Source organism: Monodelphis domestica, chromosome 6, assembly GCF_027887165.1.
Source record: "Monodelphis domestica isolate mMonDom1 chromosome 6, mMonDom1.pri, whole genome shotgun sequence".
NCBI lineage: Eukaryota > Metazoa > Chordata > Mammalia > Didelphimorphia > Didelphidae > Monodelphis > Monodelphis domestica.
In genome coordinates this window covers 46120062-46141593 of record NC_077232.1, presented here as the reverse complement: position 1 = coordinate 46141593, position 21532 = coordinate 46120062, and the positions used below count along the sequence as shown (strand labels likewise).

At 42.3% G+C, this 21532-nt stretch overlaps 1 protein-coding gene across 3 annotated transcripts in view; it reads right to left on the bottom strand.

Moving 5' to 3' along the window:
• LOC100030965 (metallophosphoesterase MPPED2) overlaps window positions 1-21301 on the bottom strand; it is a 115445-nt gene extending 94144 nt beyond the window's left edge. The window contains exons 1-2 of one of the 3 annotated variants that reach the window (XM_056801986.1): window positions 20722-21301; window positions 14115-14364 (exon numbers count right to left, since the gene is read on the bottom strand). In XM_056801986.1, coding sequence (XP_056657964.1) covers window positions 14115-14242 — 128 coding nt within the window. In that variant the 5' untranslated portion in view covers window positions 14243-14364; window positions 20722-21301. Of the gene's footprint in view, window positions 1-14114; window positions 14365-18795; window positions 19063-20721 lie in introns of those variants that run through there. The other 2 variants (XM_056801988.1, XM_056801987.1) reach the window with 2 other exon arrangements.
• Between the last annotated feature and the right edge of the window lie 231 nt (window positions 21302-21532).

Genomic DNA, 21532 nt, shown 5'->3' with positions numbered 1-21532 from the left:
CTTTGTCCAGGATGGCACTGTGTGTTTATAAAGTGGCCTGGTCTTCCTATAGAATATAGGAGCTCGATTAAAATCCACTAATGACCGGAACCCTCGTTTTCATTCCACACCTGACAAACCAAACTCCTCAGAAAGGCAGCCAGGTAACCGGCTCGACGGTTCAGTCTGTCTGGATTTTTCTTAACAAGCTTTCTTTTTTTTTCAGTAACATTGGTGAAAGCAATAGGCTCCAGGTTGTACGTGCATGTACAAAGGCACACACACACACACACACACACACACACAGAGTCCATAATTGTGGCCTGATGAGATCGTCCTGAAAGGCAGGCTCAGGATGGAAAGTTAATTTTTTACTCAAATGGGGATACAGATCCCTAATGCAGACCAGAGCTGGATTGCAAACATTCTCTCAGCAAAATAAAATAAAAAGTCTTTGCAGAATTAATGGGATCTGACTTAAACCAGTTGGGGAAGGGTGGGGGCAGTACACGACGTCCCCCACACCGACCAGACTCCCACCCCCATCTTTTGTCCACAGAAATGAATACACTCTTTCCTTGAGGAAATATTTCACAACAGCTCCCTTTTTTTCTCCCCTCCAAAGTGCAGAATTTATGGTAACAGATAATTAACAACAAATGACAAACCATCTAGGCAGTAAAGGTCCCTGGGTTTGGTTGCCAAAATGATGGTATCAAATTCCAAGATAAACAAAGACGTGTGCCGCCTGCCATTAACACCAGGGCAGGTCAGGATGGAGGGATGTAAAGCAGTTCCCCAAACACCATCAAAGGTCATGGTGGGGGAAAACAGCCTCCCAGTGCCGCACTATTTCCAGTCAAGACTCAGCTCAAGGGCCTTTCTGGATTCCCCCACCCCCTCACAGTTGTTAGTACCCCTCCTTCCCTTGCCCCTAACTCAGAGTTACTGTACAAATATTCCACATCTTTTTGACTCTGTACAAGTGGTTTTATCACCACAAAGACACAAGCTCCTTGAGGACAAGGCCTTTTTCCATTTTTGACTTTTCATCCTTGGAAATGACTACATTGTTCAACACACACTAAGTGCATAATAAATGCTTATTGAGCAGTAGGTAGTTAATAAATGTTTGTTGAATGAATTCCATGGAATCTCCCAGGGGAGCCCTGAACTCAGATTTCTGCTAAGGATCCAGGATGCTTCCTTCTAACGATTTGGATTCCCCAAAAGATCTATAAGACTGAGAGAGACAAAAGTGAGAGAGACAGACAGACAGACAGACAGACAGACAGAGACAGAGATAGAGAGACAGAGAGAGACAGAGAGGGATAGAGAGATGGGGAGAGAGAGGGACAGAGAGAGAGTGAAAGAGACAGGGGGAGAGACAGAGAGATCGAGATGGAGAGAGAGAGAGAGAGGGACAAAGAGAGAAAGGGATAGGGATAGAGAGATGGAGGGAAAGGGATAGGGGTAGAGAGATGGAGAGAGGGATAGAGAGATGGAGAGAGAGGGGACAGAGAGAGGGAAAGAGAGGGGGAAAGAGAGAGAGATGGAAAGAGAGAGGGACAAAGAAAGAAAGGGATAGGGATAGAGAAATGGAGAGAGAGGGAAAGAGAGGGGGAGAGACGATAGAAAGAGAGTGAGACTGACAGACAGAGACAGACAGAGACAGAGAAAGATAGAAAGATGGAGAGAGGGACAGAGAGAGAGGCAAAGAGAGAGGGGGAGAGACAGAAAGATAGAGATGGAGAGAGAGAGGGAAAGAGAGAGAGAGAGAGAGGGACAAAGAGAGAAAGGGATAGGGATAGAGATGGAGAGAAAGGGAAAGAGAGGGAGACAGACAGACAGACAGACAGACAGAGAGAGAGAGAGTCTGTATCCAATAATAACAAGCTCAAACAGAAAACTTCATTGCCTCTAAAATTCTGGCTCATTTGACCTGATTGTTAGTGTTAAGTTGTCAAGCAGATAGATACACCAGAAAGACACTAGATATTTTCAAAATGATATATTCTGTGTGCTCAGGAGTAATTTACTGACTCTAGTGGTCTCCATCACTAAAGTCAATTCCAACACTCCCGACACTTTAAACATAGGAATTAGAAAATTTCCAGCTTGCTAATGCATCCAATCAGATCTCCCTCCTGAATTTACACTCCCCCATCCTTCCCCACAAAGTCTCTACCATATATGTTCCTGTATCAATTCTACTCCCAGGGAACTCGATTGTGCAGTAGGTTGATAGTCTTCTTTCTTCAAGAGTACGTTACACATGCATTGTTACCAGGTCCAGTGGACAGTTACTCTTGTAACGAAACCACCTCAATCTCTTTCTTTGGGATCTTTTGAGAGAATTTAATAATATACCAGATCTAACAAAATAGAAATATTTAAGTGCTTAGATACAAATATGCCTCTTCAAATACCTCTATAAAATAGGGAAATGCCACCTTTCTAAGGAAATCAGTATCAGACCATAGATGCAGAGCTGGAAAAGACAGCTGAGGAGATCCAGTTTAATCACTACTAGGTGGTACAGTGGATAGAGCTCTGCTCTTGGACTCAAGACGATCAACCTCAGACACACTTCTGGCTTCACAGATTTCCTAGCTGGGTGAACCTGGGCAGCTGAATGGTTATTGTCTATCTGCCTTAGTTTTCCCAACTATTAAATGGAGATTGTAACAACATCTATCTCACAGGTTTACTGAAGGATCAAATAAGGTAATATCAGTTAAGTACTTAGCATTGTGCCTGACTTATATTTGACACCGTATAATTGCTTATTCCTTCCCCCCTTCATTTTACAGAAGAGGATCTGAGGTCCAAAAAGGTTCCTAAGTTACATGGGCAGTACGACACAACAAAATAATAAAGAAATATCATTTGGCAAAGACGCTTTTCCCCTAGCTTCCTTCCAAAACACACAGGTTCACAAAATGCTTTTCGTTAACCATGAAGTAAGAATAGAAAGCTAGAAATTTGATTGGTCTCTGTAATTTATTATTATTATAATAATTAATTGTTATGTAATAGCTAGAATTTATTTGTGCTTTAAAGGTTGCAAAATGCTTTACATATTATTTCATTCAGCCACTAAGTCAATTAACTTAAAAACCCAAATTGCCAACAAGGTAGGAGAAAACATCTTCATTTCCCCATCTAGGTCAAGAAAACCCTCCCCAGGCCTAGAATTTTAGTCCTGGAAAAAACTAGAATCTCGAACGTTAATTCTCAAAGAGTGGTCCATAAACTCTAGGGGGGTCTCCTAGAATCTTTCAGGAGATCCACTCAGTTATAACTACTTTCATAATAACACTAAGACATAATATGTCTATAAAAATACTTCTCCCTTTTCAAATTACATATCTGTTGTGAGCTCAAATTTTCTTTATGTATTTTGACTGAAACAATATATCACAACTAATTGAATTCAGAAGCTTATATATAAAGAATCCACTCCTCTATTAAGCCATACATTGAAGATATTAAAAAGTATCTTATAGTATCTTAAAGATATCAAAGCAAAAGTAAGTGATGTGATGCCACTCCTTTTCTTTTGTTGTGATAAAGTTATTTTTCAATTTTTTCAAATATTTTCCAAAAATATGCTATTTAGGTTCATAAGTTTGCTATTATTTTAAGTAAGTTTTGGTTTGCTATTATTCTAAATAAGTTAATAAATATTTAAAATCAACTTTAATTTCTAATTCAGCCAAGGTATAATGTACATAAGCAAAAACACAGTGGAGTCCTAAATCATGTTTAAGAGTGATGGGATGCTAAGACCACAAGTTTTCAGAATCCTCTCTAGAGAACGCACATGCACGACTGCCTAAAAAGCAGTCCAGAGACTTCTGCCTTCTGGTTGAGAGACCACTAAACAAAAGAGGAAGTGTGAGAAGGATCAGAGCAATCCTGTTTCATTAAAAACCTTCCTATCTATCTATGGTACCTTTTTTTCTATCAGTATTATGATTATTCTCAAGAACTCGATGACTTATTCCAAAATTCTGTGGATGCTATCAAGCATGTGGTATTTGATTTGAAGGTTTTGTGGTCATTGTTGTGGCTGCTGCTCCTGTTGTCAGAAGAGGAGAGGGGACGCAAGAAACTCTAAAAATGTACTTCTCGTTTGCATGTTTCTATCCCTCTACTGAGATATAAATTGAAAATAAAATCTTCAGAGGGAAAAATAAAAGAATATGATAAACCAAATGATGCCATAGCCCTAAAAAGATCAAAACTTTATTTCGACCTAGCTACCAAGACTTTCTATTTTTTACAACAAACATCCACCCCACAGAAGTACAGGCAAGTTTTTCAAGAGCATTATTAAAATCCAAACTGCGTAACATATCTTACCGGGCTAATGAATAATGATTGAGAGAGATGGGAGAAAGAGAAAAAAAGGATTCATCAAAAGAAAAAATGATCTCCAAAAGTCTTTTTTTTTTAAACCCTCACCTTCAGTCTTGGAATCAATACTGTGTATTGCTTCCAAGGCATAAGAGTGGTAAGGGCTGGGCAATGGGGGTTAAATGACTTGCCCAGGGTCACACAGCTGGGAAGTATCTGAGGCCAGATTTGAACCCATCTTTGGGCCTGGCTCTCTATCCATTGAGCCACCCAGCTGCCCCCTCCAAAAGTCTTGAAAGAAGGGAAGAGCCAAGTTCTTTCATTCTAGAAATTAAAAAGGAGCTGGACTAACCTAGTAAAGGACTGGCCTTGGAGTCAGAAAGACACGAATTCAAGTCTAATACACACATGCTGGCTGGCTGTATAACCCTTGGCTCTAAGACATTTAAAACATCTCAATGACCCAAGAAACTCTATAAATTACAAGTTACAGTTCATCTGCATCTGTAGAGGGAATTCCCAAATCAGTGAAATTATAAATTTAACCAAAAAAAAAGAAAAGAGTATATATATACACTTTTAAATATATAATATATAATAATATATTATTAATATATCAATAATTATTCTTAATTAATTATATTATATTATTATATAATATATAATTATTTTATTATGTATACTATAATAATCAATGATATTAATAATAATATATGATAATATAATATAAAATATAAAATAAATATAATTTTTTAATCTAGAATTTGTTACCTGAAATACAGGCAATTTGAGAAATGGTTCTTTTTTGTTTGTTTTTAATCATATTTCTAGAGACGATATTGTAGTTCTAAAAAATTAAAATCTAAAATGAGCATCTCCACAGTACACCCTTGATTGTATTACTGATTTGGCTGGCTTCAGCAGTCACATATTATGATTAAGATGTTCTGACCTGAAAATGGAAAAATAATAACAAAACACTCTGGAGAGTAGAGCATGGCAATCTGACAGTTCTTTCAGCATTTATGGAGAGAGGCATCTTCTGCATATGTCATGCTTCTAATTATTATTATTTTTAAACCCTTATGTTCTATCTTAGAATTGATCCTAAGTATTGGTTTCAAGTCAAAAGGATGGTCATCAACCATGCATCTATTTTTTTCTTAAAACCTAACTTTCCATCTTTGAATCTTTTGGTTGCAAGGCAAAAGAGCAAATGGGATTTAAGTGACTTGCCCTGAGTCATACAATTAGGAAGTGTCTGAGACCAGATTTAAACCCAAGTCCCTGAATTGCCTAACTGCCTCCTCGATTCCACTTCTAATAATGGAAAAAAGAGAAATAGGGAGTAGTACAAAGAGAGCCGGATTTGTTTTCTTAGAATGTGTGTTCAAATCCAGTCTCTGCTCTGCCTTTTATATCTTCTTTGATGTTGTCTCTATGCCACTATTTTTGCTCGTGAAAAATAAGAGCAATGGGTTGCATGACCTCTGAGGTCTCTTCCAGCTTTGATCCTGATCATCCTTTAAATGTGAAATCTAAGAGCTTTGAGCTTAGACCAAGGAAAACCTGGGATCAAATCCCTACCTTAGACGTACACTGGCTGTGTGACTGTGGGAAAATCCCAGAACCCCTCTTGGCCTCAGTTTCCTCATCTATACAAATGAGGATAATACCTAGGTGGATCAAGTGAGATCATGTACATAAAATGCTTTGCCAACCCTCAAGTGCCATATAGGTACGAGTGATTGTCATTTCCTATATAACCAGAGAATTTATTCCTGTGTTGCCCTATTTCTAATGACAGTCAATGAAGTATTTATTCAAGCACTTGAATAACAAAGGAAAAAATAAATAAAAATAATGTTGGGTTATATAATATAAAGCTAGAACTTGAAGTGAAAATCCCAAAGACCCCATTTAGGGAATTGCATGGGAGAAGAGTCTAGTTTTGGTGGTGCTTTTTTTTTTTTTTAATTTCTGGAACACAAAGAAATCTACAGTCAAGGAACAAAGTCGGCTTTGAAACAAAGTCTGACTGTCATGGACCACAAGGCGTTTCCCCCATGGAGCACACAGGGAATTTTTTTTTAAGAAGGAAAAATAGAAAAATATCCTGTGTTTCTGTATGAATGAACACAAGCTAAAAGGGGACATTGAGCATCTCCAAGACGAATAAGAGATTGGAAACATTAAGGAGAAAATTATAGCCATGCTAATGGCTAGTGCAAAAATAAATTTGTAGTGATAAATGCAAGCCATCACAGCTCTCCAACAACAGAGAAATGAATATCTGGAGAGTACTCTGAAAAGAACCAATGCTACCCAGAAGGAATTTCCAGGCTGTTCATAAAATGTGATTTTGCAGAGTTCCAGACTGGTGATGAGGGTCCTTTGTTGCTACCACCCCACCCTTCTCTAGGGTTCATTGATAGTAACCTTCAAGGCTACAACTGATGGGAATTATTATTTCTCCTCTCCCAAACACTCCTGTCTTCCTCCATGATCTCCTAGTGTTGTTTTTCAGTTGCATTCAACCCCTCATGACCCTATTTAGGGTTTTCTGGGCAAAGATACTGGACTGGGTTGCCATTTCCTTCTCCAGACAAAATTGAAGCAAACAGGGTTAAATGACCTGCCCAGGGTCACAAAGCTAGTAAATGTGTGGGGTCAAATTTGAACTCAAATCTTTCTGACTTCAGACCCTATACTCTATTCACTGTCCCACCTAGGTGCTGCTCTCCCAATACTTCCACTTTGATTTTGTTTTCCACACTGAAGCAGCTAGGGAGCACAGTGGATATAGAATGCTAGACTTGGAATAAGGAAGACCCAAGTTTGAATCCTGCCTCAAAAATAACCCTGGTTAAACTTAACTTCTGTTTGCCTCAATTTTCTCAATTATATACTAAAAAGAACAATAATGCCTAATCATAGGGTTGCTACAGGATAAAATGAGATGTTTATAAAGCACTTTACAAACCTTATAATACTCTATAAATACAAGGAATTATTATTATTATTATTATTAGTAGTAGTAGTAGTAGTAGTATTAGTATTATTTCCAGTGCTATTTTTGCTTCCCCAAGGTTAACTGATGAGCGGACAGAGGTGAGGTTTATTCAGGACAAGTAAGCACGGATAAGCTTTGATCTGCCTCATTGGAGGAAATACCCACACACAGTCATGAGATCAGTGGTTCTCTGGAGTTTAGAAGTATTTTTTTGTATTTACAGAGACAAAAGAGAAAGATGAGATAATTCATGCCCTCAAATTGGCATCTTGGGCTATCGTTTTAGTCCTGAGATCTTATAAAATAGAGAAGAAAAATCCAGAACTTGAAATTTAAAAGATCACCTAATAGGAGAACAAAATGCCTTGTTTTTTAAGGAAATAGGGAAATTTTAGAAGTTATTGGGTCATGACCCATCTTTTCTGATTTCATTTTAGAAGATTCAGAAAAGAAAGGAATCTTGGACAATATCTAGTGCAATCCTCTCATCTCAGAGAAGGGTTCGAGGAATTATCTAACTTTACTTAACTACTCAATAGCCAAATCTGGACTAGATGCTCAGGCTCCTGATGTTCTAGTTCGCCAAGTCTTAGGGGAACTCTGATGAGCTATTCTACCACGCTTTCGAGGTATACTTCCTCTCTTCCTAACACTGATAAGAAATGGAAAATCCTTTTCTGAAATTAGGGCCCCATGTCTATAGAATTAAGAGTTTTCTGCTTTCCTGTTCATTTCCTGCAATTGGTAGAGTACATTTGGCCAATTTTTGAGAATAGAATCTAGAAGGCGACACTGGGTGGCAGTTCAAATATATGTGTGTATGAAATATATACCTAAACATATATATATACACACATATATTATAGAAGGATTTATATATTTGTGTATCGTATACATATATTATATAGACTATAGATATATAATATGCATTACCATATAGGAAAATATGTAAATATGTATATACACATAAATGTGCATGTATATTTAAGATAGATTATGTGAATGGATTTTAGGTTTTAGATTTATTTCATAGATATATATGAATATATTTTATATCTTAAATCTATTTAATATAGATATCAATGAACATATATTAATCTGGACCTGTTTGTTCCATTGGTTTAAGGTAAGGAAAACTTGTTCCATAAGTGCAATTTATCTGTACCTTTTGGTCTTATTTGCCTAGAGCACTGAAAAGTTAAGTGACTTGCTCAGTCACCCAGTCTGTGTGTGTCAGATGTAGTCTTTGGAAATAGGTCTTCCTGAATCCCAAGCCAGCCATATAGCTCACTACATCCACAGCTGCTATTATAGAGTAATAATATTCACTTAGTGGGTGGTATGCTTCACAATTTCCAAAAATATTTTCCTCACAGCCCTGTATAAGTATTATCCCCATTTTGCAGATGAGAAAACTGAGTCTTGCAAAAGTTAAAATTTACTGCAAATTGGGGGTAGCTGGGTAGCTCAGTGGATTGAGAGCCAGGCCTAGAGATGGGAGGTCCTAGGTTCAAATCTGACCTCAGACACTTCCCAGCTGTGTGACCCTGGGCAAGTCACTTGACCCCCATTGCCTAGCTCTTATCACTCTTCTGCCTTGGAGCCAATACACAGTATTGACTCTAAGACAGAAGATAAGGGTTTAAAAAAAAATTACTGCAAATAACATGACCAGAAAATGTCTGTTCTGGGATTGGAGCCCAAACCTTTCTTGACTACAGGCCTAGAAACTTTCTCAGGGTGCAACACCGACTTTCTTAAGTGAATCAATCCCCCCAAAAAGTTGAGTTTGTAAACTATCAGCTAAATTTTTTTAAGTCGTATACTTCTTCCACACACTCAGAAATATGGAAACACTAGGAGTCTAGCAATTTGAAACTTTCCTGAGAAAACAGGTAATAGCTTTGTTAGTACTCTTAAGAAGGCTAAAATAAGCCAAAAGAACAATATTTCAAGCAAACTTTCATGAGTCCACTGATAATCACTAGTTCCATAAAAAACTGGATAGTGTTTCCATGTCAAATATCAAGTGTCTGCTTAAGACATTTTAAAATATGTTCTCCCCACAATGAAATGAATACCAAGAGAACTCTTCTCACGGCCATTCATTTAGAAGACTAGGAAAAGCACAAGGGTTAGACCTAAAGCAGTCAGAGTAGGAGGTGGAGGAATGAATGACACAAGGATCCAGTAAACTGTATGGATTTCCATTGTGCCTCCTGAGAACATCCACATTTAGGGACAGAGGTGCATTGCACCCTTTGGAGTGGTTTTTCATCCCTTCTCTATGACTTTCTTTTCTGTCTCTAGGTAGTATTGAAGAAGGATGAAAAAGAGAAAAAAGGCAGATAAGGGGGAAAAGAGAAGAGGAGGAGTATGGGGGAAGGAGAAGAATGACAACAGGCAATGGATGATGACAACGATGACAAAGATGATGATGGCAACAAAGACGTTCTCAGACAAAAATCACAGTGCTTCGAGCCCAACACTGATCTTAATCTGTTTCAAAGGCTAGAAAGCATCCTTCTCAGAATTAAAAGAAGGAGACACACAGATCTGAAGCAATATCTTAGCCCAGGTCAGCCAATAATTCACTTTTTTAGTGGAAGAGTCAAAGCCAGAGGGAGAAACATCTAGATACCAGTAGACTGTTGGGGAAGAAAAAGAAGTTATTAAAGGCACTGGGACCTAGCTTCATTCCAGGTACGCTGTCATAGCTATTCTTAGAACTCTCTTAACTATTTTTCCAGATGTAAAGTATGACAAACTAAAAAATCTAAAGGATTCCATGGAAAATGAGATGCTCATGTTTTATAAATTTGGAGCTAGAATGGACAGCTGAGGTCATCTAGTCCAACCCCCTTGTTTTATAGATGGGGAAATTGAAAGTCAGAAGATGACTGTTTCATTCAGGGTCAATGGAGAGCAGATATTCAAACCAAGATCCTTTCATTTTGCAGGCTAGCAAAACTCCACTGTAACAAATGGATAGGACTGAAATATGGAACTCCTAGTAACGGACATACCAACTACTTCCAAAAGCTAACATCAACACTCTTAACGAGGCGCTTATCTTGAGAAAAGGAAGAAAGAGAGGAAAAGTTGCCATCCAGTATCAAGTGAATCTCGATTCTTAGGAAAGATTGATCCATCCCAAGTAACAATATGCAACCACAGAGCCTCCTCCAGTACCATGGAGATATAGACTATTTCAAATGAAAATCCGCTTGTTATCAAAGAACCAGCTAATACCTGCAGAATGTTAAAGACATTTCCAAAAACACAGCTTCTGATACAAAGACAAAGCTATAGCCAGAAATTGTTGCACACAGGAGTGGGGAAGGAGCAGAATGTGGGTCTCCTGGAGGTAGGGTTAGACCTCTGAATTTCATGAGATTTCTACATTGCTGAAGGGCATTACACTTTTGACAGACAGGAGGCATAGAGGCAAACACTATCAAGTTTCTAGATGTCTATAAAGGAAAGAAACAAATCCCAGGATGGTGATTCTGGCACCTTCTCAACTCCCCTTTCCTGAAGAAAAGTCTTGCAGCTCTGCCTAGTTATAACTCTGCCCAAATGAACTGAAAATTATAATAAAAGGGGACTGAGAGCCAGGACTAAAGATGGGAGGTCCTGGGTTCAAATCTGACTTCAAACACTTGGGCAAGACACAACACCATCACTGCCTAGCCTGATCTCTCTTGGAACCAATGCATAGTATTCATTCTAAGATGGAATAAAGAGTTTAAAATAGTAGAGGAATCGAAACATACACTAAAAAGTTAATTAACAAATACAATTTACTATTTGTGTATCAAGTGATTGGTAGAGACAATAAGAGATCAAGGGAGGAAGAAATCACTGTGGGATGGGGTGATCAGGGAAAGCTTTGTGAAGGAGATAAGAATTGGGATGGGCATTGAATCAGGGTTAGGAACTTGGTAAGCCACGAGAAAAGAAGAGGGAAGGTTGGAACTACATATAGTAGTGGGAATGAAGGCTCAGATCTGGAAATTCACAGAGAATAGTGAAGAAGTCAATATAGTAGAAACAAAGGAAACATCTAGGGCCACAGCAGAAAGCATTAAAGGACAACCTTATGAGTTCATTGTGATTTGATGGAAAAACTTTTTTTTAATATGATTTGATGGAAAAACAACTGTGAGTGCTGCTATGACCAACTGTACCTTTCAAGCAGTTGATGACTACATCATGCTATTTGCAACAGACTAGACTAATTCTCAACACTGACGAATGTTGGGGAAGGTGCTTATTGCTTTTACTAATCATCTTCCTAAATTCAAATCTGGCCTCAGACACTCACTAGCTGTGTTACCCTAGGTAAATCACTTAACCCTGTTTGCCTCAGTTTTCCCCTCTGTCAAATGAGCTGGGGGAAGAAATGGCAAACCACTCCTGTATCTTTGCAAGAAAACCCCAAACGGGGTTATGAGGAGTTGGAGACAATTGACAATGTTTTTTTTTAAAGCCTCTTACCTTATGTTTTGGAATTAATAATACATGTTAATTAATAATAGATCATGAATATTAATTAATAATAAATATTAATTCCAAGGCAGAAGAGTGGTAAGGGCTAGGCAATTGGGGTTAAGTGACGTGCCCAGTATCACACAGCTAGGAAGTATCTGTGGTGAAATTTGAACCCAGGACCTCCTCTCTCTAGGTCTGCCACTCAGCTGCCCCTGAACAACAACATTTTTGAATGGAGGGTGCCAAATATGTGCAAAATAGGGCTCAAATTCGGTTTCCTTCACACAGAGGAAAAGCAAAACACTTTGAAAAGTAAAATATAATTCCAAAATTATACTTAAGAGATCATGTAGTCTTATTCCCTTATCTTATAGATGAGGAAACTGAGGGGATAAGAGACTTTCCCAAGGTCACAATGATATTAAATTAAATTATAAAATAAAAATAATTATAAAAATATTAAAGAGTTGGTATTTGGCTCTATATCCTCCGGTTCTAGTTCATTGCTCTTTCCACAGCCCCGCTAGAATATTTACATCTTATTTAAGAAAAAACATCAAATTGACCCACAGACAAATCTGATGAACCTGAACATTTTTCTACCAAAGGCATACATCAAGCTATTTTCTACAACCACATAAAAACAAACAAACAACAAAAAAAAAAAACAACATTTTGATTTAGAGACAAAAAATATTTTAAAACATACGATTCACAGGAAAGACTTTTTAATTGGGTTTGTTTGTTTTTTTTTGCAAGGATTTTACGTGTGCCTGCTATTTTAGTCTCCTTGCTCTGCTGACATGTCATCAAAGGTAATGGTATCGGCTACAGAGATTATGCCCACAAAGCAAAATCTCGGTGTTCACACCAGCTCCCCAGGGTCAAGGGAAGCACCTTTTTTTCTTTCTTTTCTTAGGGTGTCAAAGTTAAAATGTTTTGGGTTTTTTATATTTTTTGTTGTTTTTTTAGCTTTTTTGTTTAAAAATCAAGAAAATCCAAAACTGAAGAAAGAGCTCGTGCCTGAAGACGCGTCCGTCCCAAGCTCGAATCTATGGAGAGTGGCACCGGCAGGCAAACTGTTTGCTAACCTTCTGATCTTGGCTATACAAGCGCCTCTGAATAGGCTTGCTCCTGCTCTGAATCGCTCCCATCAGACGCGGGGAAGGGGCTGACACGGAGGGCACGAGGCCTCCGATAGACAATGGAGAGGATGACCACCTGCCCACTTTGATGGAAGCCTAACACAAGCAGAGGAAATTCTAGAAGAGTTTCACTAAATCTAACTAAGAAAAAGGGGTCACCGTGACTCTGTTCCTTTCAAAGCCTGGGTCGCCCACAGGACTTGAAGGGGACCAAGGGGGAAGATTCCTGAGCCTGGCTGTTCCAGAATCCCCCCATCCTTTGTCCCCTTTATTGTTCCAGGAATGGGGCAGGCCAGCACACTTTCTACTCACAAAAGGAAAGACAATGGATTCCGTAATCACTGGACAATTAGTCCCAATTAGGCCCATTTCACAGCTGAATGTAAAGGGGGGGAGGGAGAAGCAGAACTGTTTAAATGATGAAGAAATAGGCTGTTGTGGGTTTGCTGGGGACGCTCACTTAGTATGGTTGAAGATACCCAACTTTTAGTCTTAGCTGCCACGCTGAGGGATGGGGTGACCCTGGACGAGTCACCTAATGCTCTTGCTCCTTCCTGTGTCTTATTTCCTTATAATAAGGCTTGGATAAGAGAAGAGATGGAAAAGGACAACTTTCAGTCTTAGCTGCCACACTGAGGGATGGGGTGACCCTGGACGAGTCACCTAATGCTCTTGCTCCTTCCTGTGTCTTATTTCCTTATAATAAGGCTTGGATAAGAGAAGAGATGGAAAAGGACAACTTTCAGTCTTAGCTGCCACGCTGAGGGATGAGGTGACCCTGGACGAGTCACCTAATGCTCTTGCTCCTTCCTGTGTCTTATTTCCTTATAATAAGGCTTGGATAAGAGAAGAGATGGAAAAGGACATTGAGAAAAAAAGCGAGTGGCTGGAGTTATTTATTAATGAGGTAACTCCACTTGGCCCCACTGATACACAATTCTGTTTTCCTAATCTTAGATTCTATTTCATGGTCCCTAGCAGAATCCCCCCACTTTTCCTCCCCCCAAAAAAGTTCTGCTACTTCCAGAGTTTGGCAGGGGAGGGGGCGAGGGGAGGGGTTCATACCACTTTATTTTCTTGGAGGAAAAAATTGTTTTTAAGGGACCATGAGAAATACTTACATATGTACATGTGGAGGCTGGAACCTGCTCTGGTTGATGTTGTAATGAGTGAAAGCCTGGGTCGGGTTCGAGCTGTACTCATCCACGGTGATGGTGACTTTGCCCTGAGAAGGGATCCCATGTGCCATGCTTCCTCCTTATAGTCATGAGCAATTCACAACTTTCTGGAGCAAAGGATGGGCGCAGGCATCGTGTGCTGTAGCCAAAGACGGAACCCGAAGGGCGACTTACTCATCAAGACCACGAGTATCTGAAAGGAAGAAAATTTAAAAAAAAAAGAAAAGAAAAAGAAAAGAAACTTCACTGAAAAAAACTTCCAACTTGGCTCATGTGGTGAAGAGGCAGAAATCATGCCCCGAAATTCAAGATCTCATGGAAGTCACCTGAGGAATCCAGGTGAACTCTATTTTTCCCCCAATTTATTTTCTTCCCCCTTGAAGTCAGTTTGTGGGGCTGTTATTTAAAGCAGGGCACTTTGGGCTGCAATCTGATTATCTCAAAGGTGAACCCTATCTTTCATTTTAATTGGGCCACTTCTATGAATGACCAATATGGGCACATTCACAACTGAGGTTGAACCTAATTTTTGAAAGGTTCCTATTTTACGAGTCCCTTACTAATTTTTTATTAGCCCTAAGATTTTATTGATAGAGGAAACTCCCTTTATTAATGTAGATCAGCACCAGCCAGGTAAAGGAACAAGGGATAGGGAAAGATGCTCCATCCTCATTCCTTTATCCTTACACTGGCCATTCAACACTCTCAAGAGTTCCCTAGAGAGCTAACGGATACAGGGACTTGCCCAGGGTCACACAGCCAGGATGTGCCACAAGGCAGAACAGATTTTCCTAACTTTGAATCCAGCTTTCTCTGTGCCATATTCCCCCCCAACTGAAAAGCATGCCTGTTATGAGGTTATACCTGTTTATAAGGGTCTACACACAGTAGTTGATGGAAAAAGGCTTCCTTATCAAATTAGTGTCACTTTTTTTCCTTTACTTCTTAGGAGTTCAGTGTTAATCAGGGATGGAGACCATAAAGCCATGACTGGAAAATGTTAATTCATGTTTAGGTAGGTGTGTGTATGCATATTATGTAAACACATGTGTACATGTATGTGTCCATATGTGTACAGAGATCTAGAAATGGGAATCTATGACTATATACTTAAATTCGATGGGTGCGTACAAGTAGATTTGTGAACTACATATGTGCTTTTCACCCCTAAAGGAAATCAGGAATTTGAACCTAATATGCAGCCCAGCAAACACGCGTGTGCCATCTCCCCCCATTTCATAGAGCAGGAGAGTTTCTTCTTGCTCTAAAAAGATGTACAGTTTTCTTAAGCCAATGGGAATCCCAAGGGCTCACTCAGAAGGAAAGTCAAACACATCCGTGCCTGGCCCACCTCTTGGAATGCAGCAGACCCCTAGGATCTTTGTCAAGGGGTGTTCCTGTGCGTGTTGGGGAGCACTGCAGCATTTATATCAAATATCTAATGACAGAGCGCCTAATTCTTGGAGCTACATAGTTGATTATTTATATTCTTAGAGAGGGAGTGAAGAAATGCCTCTGACCTCCAGTCATTTTTCTTTAAAATTCTGATTATGTTATGATCTGCCATCAGAAAGAGGATCTGTCTCTGTTTGGCTCAGAGATGGGCTGGTAGATTTTCACAGCTCGAAGACCAGCATCAAACTCTTGAGATGGTTCAGAGCTCAAGACCAAACACACACACACACACACACACACAACTAGGCAGCATTTTCCAAGGGCAAAACGCCTCCTACTTGTTCTAAGGTCCTCAAATCAAAACGTGTTTGCATGTGTGTCATTAAAGCTTCAGCAATCTTTGCTGGGATTTAAAAAATAATATTTAGAATGCTAAGATTGGATTTAAATTTGGCATAGAACACCTCAAACACCCTGCAAAAGGCAGATGGCCTGCCATAGGCCATTTATTTTATTATTTTACAACCCCAGGCCTGTGTAGCCGTCCATATGCTAGCTGGGCTAAGACATTCCACAGCATTCCACTCAAATCATTTGCCTCCTTCCTATTAGCAAGGCGGGCTAAGTAACATCCACCTTGCCTGCTCTGCTAATAGGCAACCACAGTGTCCCTGCCAAGAGATGAATCACTTGTGACTTGGCATCTTGCAGGGACCATCATCTCAGGGCTCTCTCTCTCTCTCTCTCTCTCTCTCTCTCTCTCTCTCTCTCTCTCTCTCTCTCTCTCTCTCTCTCTCTCTCTCTTCTCTCTCTCTCTCTCTCTCTCTCTCTCTCTCTCTCTCTCCATCCCTCCCCCCCCCCATCCTCTGTCTCTGCCTGTTTTTCTCTCCTTCCTTCTAGGTCTCTGTTTCTCTGTCTCTCTCTGTTTCTCCATCTCTGTCTCTGTCTCCTGACCTTCTGACTTGCTGCTATGAGTCTTTATGGAGCAGCAACAAAAAGCCCATCAGTTTCAGACTCAGATTTGGTCCCTGTTGATGTGATGTAAGAGACCTATAAGAACTGCTTACAAATGATAATGTCGCCAGTCTCATACCAAGTTTGCAGCTGTTTCCTTAACTTCCCATTACAATTATATTTTGCTGTTATTTTGCATAACAGTAACACGCAACACCTGCTTGAAATTGCAGTCCTGCTCTAAGTACTGTAATTCTCTTTTGAGATACAAAGTAGGAAGACACTATGCAGGGAGAAGCTGCATAATTGCACTGTACGGCAAAGTAAATACAAATGGAAACATCTTCCTGTTACAAAAATGACTGTCATTAAAAAGAATGTTAGCCATCAAAGCTTGGAGGAGGGAAAAAAATCCACATTTTCATACTGTGGAAACTTAGTGTTTGCATAAATTAAAGAGTGGTATAAAAATTACATGCAATTCTTATTCCTCACTATCAGATCCTATTGTGTAGAATAGAGAATGTAAAGAAGCAAAGGAAAACCGTCATTTTTTGCCCAGACTCCCAAGACCTCTGAATAAAACAGTTTGGCTCCCTAAGTCTAAGAAACAGCTGAAATGTTACATCTATTTCCTGGGGAGGTAACTTACTAATTAAAATGAATTATACATAGCTTTTTAAAATATTTAGAAAGCAGCCTGCAGTAGTTACCGCATCCCCTACCCCCTTCTAGTCTCTAACATTTTAAAGGTGCAAAGGGAGATAACTTAGATGAAACAGAAATCATTTGCCCTCTTTCAAAGGGGCAGCAAAATCCTGACTTCAACTCCACAATCTTCCTCTGATGGGCGAACATTTGTAAATTTCCGTACCTCTGCCCTCATGAGCCAAATAGAACATCCTTTCATTAGCACAAGCAAGACCATGTAACAAGCAAAGCCTGAATGGGTGGCTACAGACTCATTTGAATTTGTCTCCACTGTGTTCTTTTTTCAAATGTCTTATCGGAACAGTGCACCTGCAGCGTCTATCTCCTTTAATCTGGAGTCCTTTGAAGAGGAGTGTCAGACTGAGGCAGAAGGGAAGACTTCAAAACTTTCACAGATACCCTTATAGACAGGAGAGAAAAGGCTAATTTCTACTCCCCTACCTTCCCCCTCCCCAAGCAACTGGGTGTTCCCCTCAGCACCCTCCCATGATGAAGCCATATTCTAGAGAGCAAGGATGTGGATTATGGACCCCCCAATCTCAGAAGCAGAAATGGGGTACAGTGGCCACCTCTAACCTCACTGATGTAGCAGAAGTTATTATTGTGGTGGATATAAAAGCGATTAACCCCTATCATGTTTATCAAACAGATTCATCCACGTGGCAGATTTTTGCCCTTTTTTCACACCTAAAGCCAGCCAACATTCATTATGTTCACTCGCCCCCTCAAAAAGACAAATCAGTAGTTCTGGTCAGTAAGCCTAAAGAGAAATAGAAAAAGGTAGAGACCCTGGCAGAATCTTTGCACTGGTGGCTGCTTGGCTATCTCTCTCTAAAAAGAATCATCTATTTCCTACTTCCTAGATAGCAGTCAGTCACTTGTATTCTTAGGTGGTTCAATGAGGCATATTCATTTTCAGGAATCTGGGCAGAAGCCCTTTTAAAAGTCTTTCAGTAATTAAAAGATTTAAAAGAGGAGTTTAAACAAATCTCACCCCCCCCAAAAAATCCCTCCATTCAGGAGAAGATCAATGTGACAAGAGAGGAAAGGGACAACACTTCAAGCACTGTACCTGTCCCAGCCTGACAAGGGGGGAGTGTTTCCTATTTTTTTTTCCCCCAGAAGAATGTCAGGGGGAGGAGAACCCCAGCAGCATTCCGAGACTTTGCAAGCAACTTTCTCCAGCTTCCTCTCGATCTCAGTTCAGCCCCTAATTATTTCGTTTTGATCTCTCTCGGTGCTACAGTAAGCCCCTCACCAAGGATGCTCACCCACCTTCGTTAGGAATGCGCTCACAGCTGCAGAAGCAGAAAGTTCCGACACAGCTGGAGTGAGGCACGAAGCTTTCTCCCCTGCCCCTCACCCCCAAATACAACTTCCCACACACCTAAAGTTGTGTCCAGCGCCAAGGCACATCGCTGGCACACTTGGCAGAAAGGGGAAATCTCAGATTTGGGGAGTCTGACAGAAGTGTCAAATATAGGACCTAAAAGAAGAGGGCACAATCTGCCCCCTTGCCCCACGAATGCATACACACCACACAAGCACACCCCACACACCCCACCTTCTCTACGGGTTCACGTCCTGCTAGTCCTGTCTACAGCTCCCCCTTTCCTTCCTGGTGAGCACTCTGGTAGCTGCTGCTGCTGCTGCTGCTGCCGCTGCCGCTGCCGCCGCCGCCACCGTTGCTGCCGCCCCTCCTGCCACCCTGCTGCACTGGGCTCCGCTCTTGGGTGACTGCTCCTTCTTCCTTTCTTTCTCGCTACCTCCCTCTCTCCCTCTTTACAGGTTCCAGATTGATTGATTACCATCCGCGCCCAATGGCTCTGACACCGCACCATCCCGGGTTTTGTACCAAGTCCCGCTGGCCTACCCGCCCCCCTCAGCCCCCCCCCTCAGCCCCCCCAACGTCATGCCTCCCCAGCGGGCTCCGCCACTCTGGGTTGGCATCTTCCTGACGGCCAACCCCGAATCGGCCCTCGCCAGAGCCCCCCGGAGCCATCGCTGCCACGGCCACCACCGTCGACCAACTCCCGGGGCGGCTTGCTTCTTTCTGTCCGAGGAGCAAAGAGGGGGGCACCGCGAGGGAGGGTCCTTTTCGGGCGCTGGCTAAATGGAGGGTGGCAATCTTTTTCTTGCACTTAAAGTTTTTCCTAACCAGTTTTTGTTTGTACTCACTGTTTCACCATCAATGCACCTTTTTTTGGCCCACCTTTAGACTTACAAGTGATGGGGGTCGGAGGTGCTGGTCGGGGTGAGAGATGAGTTATGCCTTGTAGTTGACATCGCAGGGAAAGGGGACCCCTGGACCCTCAAAACCTTTGTGTATTTTGTCTTATCCCCCTACCCCCACCCTGGTGTCTCCACCTCCCCCTTACCGGAGGGAAAAAAAAATGATTGCCCTTTCCACCTCCTAGGCCGCAAAGACCCTGGATTTGCAAGGCTTCCTTAACCCTCCTTTGCTTACGGGGATCCTACAAGAGCAACTCCAGTTTCAGAATAAAAAGAAACAATCCTTCGCGATTTTTACTTTTCTTACCCCCCCTAATCCCCCCCACCTCCCCACCCCCACTCCCCGGCTCTGCTCTATCCAGCCCTGGTGGAAGGGGGGGGGCAGAGGAAGGAGTGAGGTTAGGGTGGAGGGGAAAGGGTGAGAAAAAATACACACACGCATGCACGCACGCACACACACACACACACGCAAACACACACAGCCACAGACACGCGCGCGGGGCTCCCAGCGCAGAGCCGCACAGCCCCCGGGTTCACAATGCCTGCCGCTCCCGGTTAGGCGGCTTTTCCTGTAACTGTACTTTGCATTCTGCCCCCCCTGGATCTGCCGCCGCCGCGGCCGCCGCCGCCGCCGCCGCTGTTGCCTTGGTCTCCGGCAAACACAATGCACCCCGGCCTAGCCCGGCCGTGCTCTAACATTATAACCCCGAGACTTTCTAGTAAACAGGCAGCCGAGCCAGCATCCCCACCCCCCATCTCCTCTGCCTCTCGCCGCGGCCGAATCACTTCCCCGGCGGGGCTCCCCAGCCCCTTCTCTTCTTCCCCCCCACCCCTTCCGTGTCACCCTCCCTCCCCCGTAGGAGAAAGACACCCTGGAGAGGTCGGGGTTGGGGGCGGGGGGGGGCGCGTGGCAGGGAGCGAGAAAATGGGTAGTGGGGGAGAAGACAGCTCCTAAAAATAATTCTCTTTCACTCCTGGAAAACAAAACCTCTTTAAACGCGTATTCCGAGTCATAAAAATTGCACTAAAGTCGCCTTATTGTTATTATTTTAAAGAGCAACGAGGAGCAGCCGCTGCCTGCTGCCTCCGATCCAGCCCGATCCTCTGCTACTTGTACATGACAAGGCACCTCTAACCCGCGGCTTTGTGTGTGTTATTTTTCCCCCCTTCCTTTCCATCTGATTCCACCACCACCACCCCCTCCCTTCCCCTCCTTCCCCGCTCCCTCCCCCCCACCCCCTCCAACGGGGTAGATTACCTTTCTCTGGCTGGGATGTGGGTCTTGGAGATGCCTTCAGTGCTCTGAAACGAGCCGATCCATAGGGGAGTTGGAGAGAGAGCTGGGAGAGAGAGGGAGAGAAGGAGACAGGGAGAGAAGGAGAGAGGCGCTGGGGAGGTGGAGGTTGGTGGAGGCAGGGCAGAACCTTCGACCCCGGAGGTCCCACCGGCTGGCTGGGTTGGAAAGGAGAGGGAGAGAGGGAGAGAGAGAATGAGAGCAGCCTCGATCTGAGGAGAAAGAGAGCTAGGGAGAGAGGGAGAGGGAGAGAGGGAGAAGGAGAGCGAGAGGCGAGCTGGAGGAGGGAGCAGAGGAGTGCAGTGACAGGGACTGCCACTGGGGTCAAGAGAGCAGAGCACCAGGAAACAGGGCGGCCAAGGAGCCGTGCGGCTGTGTGCGCGCACACACAGACACACCGACACACACACGCCCCGCCAGCTCCTCCTGCAGACTCCCACTTCACTTCCCCCCACTAGGAGAAGGGGGCCAAGGCTTTCCTCGGCCAAAGTGCGGCTCTCCTCCCCTCCGAGGGGAACCTGGAGGAAGAGCAGGGGAGGGGGAAAGCCTTGAAAGGGAGAGAAAGGCAAAGAGGAAATGTGCTCTCTGGTGTCTCAGGTCAACGGAGGCAGGAGGCGGCTGAGCAGCAAATTAATAATCATCATCATCATTGTTATTCTAATAAAAAAAATCACCGAAATTCTAAAGCTGGGGAAATAATGAGAATTCGCTCTGCCCCACCCCCATGGGTATTTTCTGCGAAGCAAACCTCTAGCCGGGGGACCCACTGTAGCTG